The sequence below is a fragment of the Elaeis guineensis genome, chromosome 2 (assembly GCF_000442705.2).
Source record: "Elaeis guineensis isolate ETL-2024a chromosome 2, EG11, whole genome shotgun sequence".
NCBI lineage: Eukaryota > Viridiplantae > Streptophyta > Magnoliopsida > Arecales > Arecaceae > Elaeis > Elaeis guineensis.
In genome coordinates, this window is record NC_025994.2 from 71,801,042 (window position 1) to 71,812,125 (window position 11,084).

Below are 11,084 nucleotides of genomic sequence, written 5' to 3' on the forward strand. Positions count from 1 at the left end.
CTCAATTTGATTGAGCTATGGGGTTTGTATCAAGTCTAATTAAATTAAATTTTATTTGACTTGATATGAATTTGATTTGATCAAACCTGATTGGGTTATAAGATAACCTAAATTACATAGGAGAATCATTCCTATTTGAATTAGGATTTGGATTTGACTCATTTCTTAATTAGACTAGGATGTATGAGTTTCTATTTGGACTAAAATTTTTTATTTTCATGGGTGCACTAAATCTTAATTGGATTAGGATTAAATTGAGTTTGACTCAAGTACCAAGTGAGAGTCCAAAAGGACTAGGACTCCTCCAATTAGGTAATATCTAATCTAAATAGTTTGGGCTCCAAATTAGATTTAATTTTTTATCTATTTGGGTCTAATCTGGTCTTAATATGTTTAGGATTGATTGAAGTTTTATTGGGTTTAAAACAGCCACCTAAAAGAAGAGTCCCATGAGATTAAACTTCTTCCTTTCCATGCGCCAACATAGTCCCACGATAAACCAGATTTGGATGCCACATCCCATCAATTTTTGTAAAGTTTTTAGCGTGTAATAAGCTCCTTAAAAACCTCTTCTTTTCATGTAAAATCTGGGCGAAAAGGATGAAGGTGGGCGGCATTAAAATTGGAAGTCCTAAGAGCTTTAGACTCTTATCTCCTACTCAAACTATATCTCCTCTCTTCCCTATTTAAACCCAGCACCTTTGGGATGTTGGATAGCTGATGTGATCAGTTTATGGATGCCACAAACCAGAGGAGATGCATGGGAAAAAGAGAAGAAAAGGAGGGGAGCGCACGGCATGAAAGGAGGGGCGTGAGGTATATTTTTATCCCTTCTTTCTTACCAACAACCAAGTGTTGGTTGTTAGGACATCTCTCCCTCTTTTTTGTCCATATTTGGATATGGGTTTCTTCTCTTCTCCTTATCCAAAAGTTGGATAAAATTTTTATATCTCTATTGTAGAGATTTGGTGCATGGATTTTAGGAAGAAAAGAGAAGAAAGGATTCTTCTCATGATCTTTAGTGTAAAGATCAACATCTTCCTATTTTTTCTTGTTCTCTAAGAGTATCTTGAGAGAAAAAAAGATTTTCAACCGTTAAGATGCAATCTCTACAAAGGAGCTAGCACTCTGGTGAGATCAAAAAGCTTCTGATCAGATCAGAGTTTCGTGTGGATATCCGTAGAGGTCGGATACTTAAGGAACCTTCAGAAGATATCCATAATCATCAATTCGTGGTAAAGGTTGATCCATGCCAAGGTATATTCTCTATTTATTTTTTTCTATTTGATTTCTGTATCTGAATCCTATCTCACATATGATGATTTTATTTATGATTTTAAGATTTGATCTTATGTATACCTAGATTAAATTAAATTTAATCTAAAAATTTTAAATTCTGTTGTATATTTGTTTTGAAAAATTTTGCATGTATGAAATCATGAAACTCTAATAGTTGGATAGCTGGTGATGTTCTGATCATGCAGAGAGCTTCTTGAGAGGTTTCAGAGAGCTTTTGTGAGGATTTTGGAGCTTCTTATTGTGAGATCTTTGTACAAAGATTGAGTGGTAAGTTTCTCAAGTATTTATTTAATTTTTTTTCTCTCATATTGAAGCTTGCATGCCCTATGGAGGTAGGCTTGAGGCCAATCCATGTTATCTTGATTTGTTTGTGGTATTTTTTCTCTTTTTCTTCTTTCTTCCTGCCCCAACAAGTAGTATCAAAGCATAATAATTAGCATCAGAGCCTGGTTATCATGGACAAGTAGTACCAGACAATCCAGGAAGAGATAGTGTTGATCAAAATTGAAGATGGAGAAGATAAACACAACAATTGGGTTGATCTCCACCTTGATTGTGCTTATGATATTTTTTTCTCTTTTTCTTCTTTCTTCCTCCCCCAATAAGTAGTATTAGAGCACAACAATCTACTGGCATTCAGGCGAAGATGTCCACATTTTTCTATAAAAAGGGGGTTAGCTGGTCTTTTATTACCTGATCTAGATTCGAGCCGATTTAGACCGTATGCTTCTAGTTTTTATCTGCCATGGGGATTGAAATGAGGTCATCGACTAGTTCTCCCCACTCCTTGGCTGGTTCTCTCCACTTCTTGGCTAGCTCATTATGGGTGTCCAATCCTTCAACAGAGTATGACTCAGTAGGATGGGCTCCTTAAAGAGTAGTATTATAGCAATGATGCACCAAATCTTGGTCTCCATGGATTTCTCCGACTCTGTACGTCGTTGAAAATTTCATCTTCAGATGGTATGTGGAGATGAAGGCTCGGAGTGCATTCAGACCTGATCGGCCAAGGATGGCATTGTAAGTCATGGGTGCTCGAATGATCAGGAAGTCATCTTGGGCAGTGAACTAGATGGAATATCGACCAGCTTTCATAGGTAACATGATGACTTCTTTCATGGGGATGGTATCCCCGATAAATCCAACAAGTGAGGAGTCCATCCTCCGTAGTCAATCAGTAAGTATTCCCATCTTTAAGAAGGCATCATAAAATAGAACGTCGGCAGAACTTTCATTATCAATTAGGATATGGCGTACATCATAGTTTGCGATATTTAAATTTACAACCACCACATCGTTATGTGGGAACTGAATTTCTTGGGCATCTTCCTCAATAAAAGTTATCAATTCTCCATCGCTTCTTCATCTCTACCGGGTCCTCCCCTGCAATGCCTCCCAGTAATAGTGTTTATTATGCCAACTGGGGGTTGGTCTTCCTGCAGTCCTGTCTGCTATGGTTGCTCTGCCGGTCGAGAGGATCTCTGTCATTTTTTTTGCTGCTCTCTCCTTCGTCGAATGAACCAATCGAGACGACCACACTTGATGAAATCCTCGTTCTCATCCTGAAGTTGAATATACTCCTTCATGTCATGATCGTGGTCTTGATGGTACAGACAGTACTTATTTGAATTTCTCCAACCAGGGTGTGTCCGTAGCTTCCTTGCTTCCAAAAGCTGTCCTCTGATTTCTATCAACACATGAGTTCTTAGAGTATCCAGTGGGGTGTAATTATTATACCTCCTTGAGGGTGAGGCATGCTGATCCCTTCTTTGAGGGCTTCTAGGTCGGCGATTCTGAGGAGGGGTCTCATTTTTTGGCTTTCGAGATGGAGACCTAGAGCACTGTCAGATTTTCTCCTCCCATCTTGGGGAGCGCTCCTTATTTTACTTTTCTCCATGATGGAACTAGTGGGGGCTTCATCCTCGATGAAGATCTCCTCCATGCGGGCATACTTCTCCATTCGAACCAGCATGTTGGAGTAATCCTGAAGATAGGTCTTCACTAGTGACCTCTTGAGGTTATTCTTCAGGAGTACGCTCATCATCACAGACATCGCGATTGATTGATTCAGGTTGCAGACTTTCAGAGTGGCCGCATTGAAATGGCTAACAAAAGCTCGGATCGACTCGTCCTCTTTCTACTTTATAGTATAGAAGTAGTCGGACCGCTTCTACTATCATTGGCTACTGACAAAATAGCCGACGAAAGATTGGCTCAGCTGTTCGAAGGAATAGATCGAGACCAGCTTCAAACTGGAATACTAATGTTGGGACGTTGCCTTTAAAATTAGGGGAAGGCTTGACAAAGGATGGCATCGATGGCTCCATAGAGGAGCATCGCTGTCTTGAAAGTCTCAAGGTGATCGATGAAATCAACAGTCCCATCGTAGCTTTTCAATTATGCGGTCTTGAAGTGCCGAAGAAGTGACTCCTGCATAATCTTTGAATCAAAAGGCGGGTCATTATTAAACCCATCGTAAGGTGTCGAGGAGGTATTGCGAATCGCATTGATTTCCTGTTCAATTTTCTAAAGCCATCGCTCAAGTGCAGGATATCGGATGGTACAAGCCTCAAAGTGCTGGGGGATCATCGATCAAGGGTTGGATCATGCCTAATCGAGACTCGAAGATCACTTCCTTCTTAGTTTTGAGTTTTAGGGTGGCTCTAATGGGTTTGCCTCCTCTCCGGACTTTGCGGAGAGCCCACGGTTGTTCTGACGGTAGTGGCTGTGAAGTCAAATTCGGTAGTGGTGCTACTGAAAGAGGTGAAGAGACTGTCTGATCAGGCTGTGATGCTGCCTGCAGAGGTACAGGAGCAGCTTGGATCGTCTGGACAGCGGCCATTAAATTTTAGACCTGCTGAAAGAGCAGGTTGAATTGGTTCACCATAACCAACACTGGCTAAGAGGTGGGGGAGTTTCTGCCACCGACAGTTATACTCGATTGTCGGCCTGGTTGTTAGCCTGGCTCCCTGCCGGTCAAGAGACAGTGGCATTGGTGTGGCTAGATGAAACTCTCTTAGGTGGTATGGTTATGTTGTTCTCAATCGGTGCTCCTTCGAATGGATTCGAGGCCCTCCTTCTAGTGCCAATCTATTGGTGTGAGATTCTGCAAGACGCCAGGATGCTAGAGTGGATGGCGAGGTGGGGGTCTCCCAAGATGTGACATGCAAAAAAATTCTGACTAGAGGTTGCTCCGACGAAGACTCTCCGACGCTCAAGTCAGAACTCTCATTCAACAGATAGAGGAGTGTGAGAGGCAGAGTAATGGTATATCTTTTTTAGGATCCCTTTTGGGCCTCTTTTTATGGAAGGAGGTGGTTGCTTTGGTTGGCAAGTTAGTTGGCACGATCCCGTCCGGCTATAGCACAATTTGCATGTTGTGGCAGAACTATCACTCGAGATTCTTGGGATATGGCAGTTGTGGTTGCCTTATTAGTTTCACGACAGTTGTGTCTGACTGACATTGAGTTACGAATTGACGTACCAACTAGTGTTAGTGAGCTAAAGACTGGTCAGTCACGATCATGAGTCGGATGCCCTATACTGCTTCAAGATGAGAAAGCCAGAAACTGAGGGGCCCGCTTGGTAGAGGGAGGTTTGTCGACCATCGAGGAGATATCGCCATGAAATCTACTGGTTGAAGGAATGTCAAAGACTAGTCGTCGACAGAGTGGTAGTGATTACGGCCAACTAGGGGTCGGTGAGGCCTTAGCAGGCGGGCTTGCCAGATTTGGATATCCTGGGCCTTGGGCTTCTTCATATTTTCAGTCCATGTGAAGTTTCCCCCAACAGGTGTATACATGCGCATGTCTTTTGTTGGGAGTTAGAACAACGAGGGAGTCATATAACTGTGTTACTATTCAATTTAAAACCAATCAGGGTGTGAAATACATGTACAAGAGAAGCAAGTCCACTGTTATTCAAAAGAAACAAATTCTACTGTGTTTTATTTTGGTCATAGTTTCTGAGATGTCCATTCTAAACGCACTGATTTCACGCCATTTCTGGCTTACGTTTGTGCAGTACTGCCTAAAAAGACCTGGAATAAATAAAAGTAGATCTTAACGATAAAAAATCCAGGAATCCTTCATGCCCAGGGGGCGAAATCGGGGAACTCAAGTGAAAGCAAAAGGGAAAAAAAAATAAAAAAAAATAATTTAAGCATCAATCTTTTCATGAGCTGAATCAGGGAATGGCGATTCTAGGCTTTATGAGAGTTTAAAAATTAATTTTTGATTCCGGAATATGGTGTCCAGCATTGAAGTCTCCTTTATCATGCCATTCTTTTAGAAAGTCACTTTTTAGCTTTATTGACCCGAGTAACTTAGATCATGAATGAAATCTTAAGAAAGAACTTGTGTCGATTTTCTGTAGTCTTTACCTTCAGTTGGGATATTATGCGCAAGGTATATAGTCAAAGTTTACTAAACTCTAGAAGATTGACAGATTTGAGGATCTAATAGTCTTAATATCTATTGCTTGATCTCAAAAATAGTGGAAGTAAGAAACAAGCATATGCGCATATAGTATATTTAGCAAATCAAGCATAAAACTGATTATGTTGTTGCAGACTTGCATGTTTTTCAAGCAGGTGATTTTTTTTTTTTATTCAACCAATTATTTGGAAAGTTTACTTTTGAAAAATGTCAATTTTCACTTGGCATGAAAGCTAAGAATATTAAAAGTTGTACAGAAACACAAATGATGTATCCTTAGAGAATCTAACTTCCCTCTCAAGTCTCCTGACCAATAACTTAGAATCATTATAATTCCAATTTTCAACGATCGACATAAAGTATTAACTCCACTAATCAACCTGCTTCCAATTTATAAATGAAATTTAAATGCCATAGGTAGGTAACCAGCCAGCCTTTCCTATTCAATTTCTACTGCATCTCACATCCATGGTAAAAAGTTTTTCAGGCAATGCTTTAATAGCACATAAATCTCTTGAAAATCTATGTAGTCAACAATTTTCCAATTAGTTCTCCATCAAGTTGTTTGCATGGTTACAGTGATCTGACACCTTGTAAGTGAATATTAAGACCTATACTAGCATTTCTCTTTCTTTATATCATGATGAACTTAATTACTCAAACGACAACACATGCAGAAAAGAAAAGGATAACATTATCCTGCACTAATATTCGTAATCATAGCCATCCATTTGATTTGCCTGAGAGAACATGCTCCCTAGCAAAAAAGAGAACATGCTAGAATGCTAGACTTTGCTCTCTCTCTCTCTCTCTCTCTCTCATATCTATCTTTGTGTCATACACCACTCTTTCTAGTTGCATCATAGAGCACGTGCCAGATACAATGAAGCAGTACCAATTTGATGTACTTTCTATGGTGTTCCGCACGAAGGCAAAGTAAACCCTGCGGAGAAGTGGAATCAAAATACCGTGAGACCCCACTCAAATGTGGTCGGCACCGTGAAGCCACCCCCTGGAGTGGAGCCCCACGAGCCACCTGATCTGTCTGACACGTCAGCCATTGGGACCCACACAAGATATCAAACAAGATACCACACAAAGATATGGCCTACACTACCGCACCACGTGGCCATACATGCAAGATTAATGGCCACTGAATAAAAGAGAAATTATTAGTTGAAATAGTTTGGACGTATGTATTGTAGATCATCCAATAAAAAATTATCATATCATTCAAAAAAATAATTTTTTTATTTAAAATAATAAAAATTATCAACTAATCAATTAGTAATTTTTTTTATTAAAATTTTCATTCAAATTTTGATAATAATGCACCTTTTCAACGATGGATGTTGTGAAGGCTCCTTATTAGATGATTCAAATATATATAATAAAATAATTTTAATTAATAATTTTTTTCATCAATATGTATTTCATTGAAAAAATTATTGATTTCAACGTTTCTACCACATATATCTTGGATTATTATCTAAATTTAATTGAAAATTTTAAATATAAAATTAAAAAAAAATTATTGTTAATTATGATTGATCAGCCGATAATTTTTATTATTTTAAATAAAAAATTTATTTTTTTGAATAATGTGTTGATTTGTTATTCAATGATCTAAGAGGCATCTGCTAAAATTATTCTAATTAGTAATTTTTATACTAATCACAGGAAGCAACGACTGATTGGCTGCGTGCATAGCCACGATGGTGCACGCAGTGTAGGCAATAATCGCACATCAAACTTGGCAGGTGGGCCCCATCCGACAACCCCGGTCCTACAGTTCACATCCCAAGGAAGGGACGGTGTGGTCCCCATGTAGCTCCCTTGTCCCGAAAGGTCCTCTGCTTCCGCTCGACTGGAGCGGACGTGCCAAATGTGTTCCTCCGGGCCCCACCAAGCCTGCGAACAGAACGCACCCGTGTATCACGTCACATCCCACTGGTGGCCTCGTTCCGTCGCGGGTGCGTCTGGGTGCGTCAAAATGACATAAACGCACCTTCCAAACAAGTATCTCAATCTCTTAGTTGAGGTCATTTTTCGTAATTTTTGTAAGTAGCAAGGGCAAAGCAGTCATTATGACTAAAAGATAAGGCGCAACGAGCTCGGCGTAACACCAGGGGTGATACGTATCATTTTCCTTTAACGAAATGAGACACAAAGGAACAAATCGCCATCCTTTCAGAAAAAGAGAGGTGGCAAGATATAAAGAGGGCGAGAACTTTAAAGAAAGGACACGAAACTCACAAACAAAAATAATAAAAAGCAAAGTCCATTCCCACCACATCTTCCCCTCGATTCCATCCCATATCTCGAAACCGTTACGAAATTTTTCCCCCCGCAAAAAAAAAAAAAAAAAAAAGGGAAAAAAATGAAAAGCCAGTGATACGGCCCATGACATCATTCTATACGGGAGGAACATCCATCTAAATCCCGTTTCCACCGTTGCCAAAAAAGAATCCTACAGATTTTCCCCTCTTTCTTCGCCCCTGTTTAAACTTTCGAACATTTGGAAGCAAGAAAGCAAGATTCTAATCAGAACTCGCGAGGGTCCACAAAAATGGACGGACCGGGAGGGGCCTTGGTCCAGTCCCCAAGAGCGCCGTCACTATAGTCCTCGGCGAGGCGCTTCACGCACCACAAGTCCTCCGCGCAAGATAGCCTCACCCAATGGGGGATACCCCGCCGCAGCGGATCGCACGCCGCCACCTCCGTCGCCACCACCCCGCAACTCCCCTCCCTCGCTACGTTGTGCGCGTGCCGGCACAACGCCCTCACCATCGCCTCCCCCTTCCGCCCCTCACCGCCCACGCCGTAAAGAAAGTAGAGCCCGAAAGGTCGGAAGAGGTCCGGCACCGACGGGATCCGCAGCCACGGAAGCGCCCGGTCCACCGCCCGCGTCGTCCGCGCCAGCCCCCGCCGCCACCGCGACGCCCCGCGGACCTCCAACCGGAACACCTCCTTGGAGTTCCACACGCTAAGCACCGCCCACGACTCCGGCGGCGCAGCCAGGAACGCCTCGATGCCCGCCCACCGGAACCCCGGCTCCACGGCGAGGTAAGTCCCGAGGGAGAGGGGGTTCGAAAGGACGGCGTCGATGTCGCGGGGGAAGAACTCGGTGGTGGCGAAACGCCGGCGGTAGAGGGTCTCGGCGTCGGCGGCGGGAATTCGGAGGATCTGGGTGCGGTGGGAGACGGGGAGCCGGTGTGCGAACACCGGCTGGACAAGGATCGCCGGTGTCCGGAACTTGGAGTAGCCGCACCGCTCGGTGAATAACCTCACCGACGCCTCGTTATCCTTATCCGTGGCCATGTACGCATATTCCGCGCCCTTCTCTCGGAACCACTCCTCCATCCGGCTCACCAGCCTCAGCGCTATTCCCTTCCGCCTATTCCACCAATTAATAATTTTAAAAATGAGGAATAAGGAATCGGATAAATTATTGTATAACCGATGCTAAATCATGGAGGGAGGAACAAAGGGGGAATAAATGTTGGGCTCCGTTAGGCTCACCGGTGGGAAGGGGAGACGCGGAGGCCGAGGAGGTAGGCGACCTTGGTGTAGATGGGGCTGGGGGTTTGGTGCCTCGCAGGAGCACCGACGCGGTGGGGCTTCTTGCCGCAGGCGACTGTCTTGATGCACCCCCGGACGAGGCCCACGATCTCTCTCTCCGGCCCGCTCGTCTCCGCTACCTTTGACATATATTTATAAAACTATCATACCTCACGTACATAAAATAAACCCAAAAGTGAACCCGCACACAAGAAGAGGAGGAGGAAGCTAGAATAGGTACCAGCATGAGATAGGCGGGGGAGTGGCGGACGCGGCAGACGGGGTCGCCGAGGAGGTCGGTGAAGAGGGTCATCTCACCGCTGGGCCCTACCTCGCACATCCTCTCGACCGCCTCCACCCCTTCGCAGTCTCTCTCCCGGTCGAACGCCCTCACCACTACCCCTCCTCCCTCCTCTTCCATCGCTTTCCCTCGCTACTATATTCCGGATAGAATAGTATCAGTTTATATCTCTGCTTTCAGACCACGAGTTAGTTCTGGAAGAAGAGAAGAAGTAGAAGAAGGGATCACGGCTGGGTGGAAGAAGAAAGAGCAAGATCACGTGTGGAGGTAAAGGGAGCGAGATCACGGCTGAATCGTGGATCGCTCACGCAGTGCACTCTTGTTTGGCTACGCACCAATACAATCTTTTGCGTTGCTTCGGGACGGTTGGGGCTATGTTTGGATGGTAACTACTGGCTAGTTGATCATTTGGAGTGTGAGGCTTTAATGGGCGAGGGGGGTGGGGGGCGTATTTATACCCCTTTTTTCTGGTGGTCGTGGGAGGAGAGAGAATGACCGTAGCGAGGGATCGGATCCTGGGACCTAAACTTTCTCTCCCCTCTGATAGGTAGTAATAATGCTAATGATGATAATTAGAAAGCGTACAGCCTGAGAGTAGATGGTAGTAGCAGTAGTAGGAGGGGTGGGGTTGGGGAAATGGCGGCTACGGCTGCGCGGCCCCTCTGCATCCCCTGCGCCGCAGGCGTTCTTTAATCATTAACCGATTCCCCCATCATTCATGCCACCGCTTCCCATGCATCCATCACCCATGCACTGAAAGCGCCCAATTTTATTAGTATATCATATCTAACACGAAAAAAAAAAAACAACTCAGAAAAATATCATGAATAGATGCAGTCATGAGTCATGACAAATCCCAGTCATAAATTTAATCAGTAAATCATGAGAACCGACTCGCGGTAATAATAATAAATGCGGATGAAGTGAAATGACGGACGGGGCGGCGACGTGGCGGGAGGCGCGCCAAGGGAAGGGGAAAGGCCAGGACGAGGACGCCACGTGGCGGGGGCTGGCGGCGGTTAACGGCGCGCCATGATGGCGCAGTTACGGCCGTTACGGAATCCATTAATGACTGGTGCTGACGAGGAGCCATCGCGTCAGTTGTTCCGCTGGACCATACCTACCGACGTGACCATTCTATTATGACGAAGGCTTGGAGGGAATTAGGACTGTGGCGCACGCAATCGCTACAGTGTCCCCGCGGGGTAATTTAATACTCCGAATAAAATATATATAGCAGGAGAGTATGGGACCAGCCGCTCACTGTTGCTGTCGAACCGTTAGCCAAAAGCGAGAGGTGGGACGCCGTCTTAATTACGGCCGAAAGCCGTTTCAGATGACAGCAATCATTGGGATCCTCTCTCCTCTCTCTCTCTCGCTCTCTCAATCCCAAGGACGTTTTGGACGACAACGACAGGTGGCAATGAGTTGAACGTTGGTTTACTTGACCCGAGCCCAAGTCCACCATTTCACATGACTCATCATGG

The 11,084-nt window shown here is 44.1% G+C and overlaps 1 protein-coding gene across 2 annotated transcripts; it reads right to left on the reverse strand.

Annotated features, from left to right (window-relative positions):
- Positions 1 to 7,849: 7,849 nt before the first annotated feature.
- Positions 7,850 to 10,119, reverse strand: LOC105034071 (probable N-acetyltransferase HLS1-like). 2 transcript variants are annotated; one of them, XM_010909093.2, is made up of 3 exons: positions 9,538 to 10,119; positions 9,258 to 9,436; positions 7,850 to 9,132 (listed from the first exon to the last, which is right to left on the reverse strand). In XM_010909093.2, the coding sequence occupies exons 1-3, from the start codon at positions 9,715 to 9,717 to the stop codon at positions 8,280 to 8,282; spliced, it is 1,212 nt and encodes a 403-aa protein (XP_010907395.1). In that variant the 5' UTR covers positions 9,718 to 10,119; the 3' UTR covers positions 7,850 to 8,279. The 2 variants fall into 2 exon arrangements, with proteins under 2 accessions (XP_010907395.1, XP_073107928.1); XM_073251827.1 differs by having other exon boundaries at positions 9,258 to 9,432; positions 9,538 to 9,676.
- Between the last annotated feature and the right edge of the window lie 965 nt (positions 10,120 to 11,084).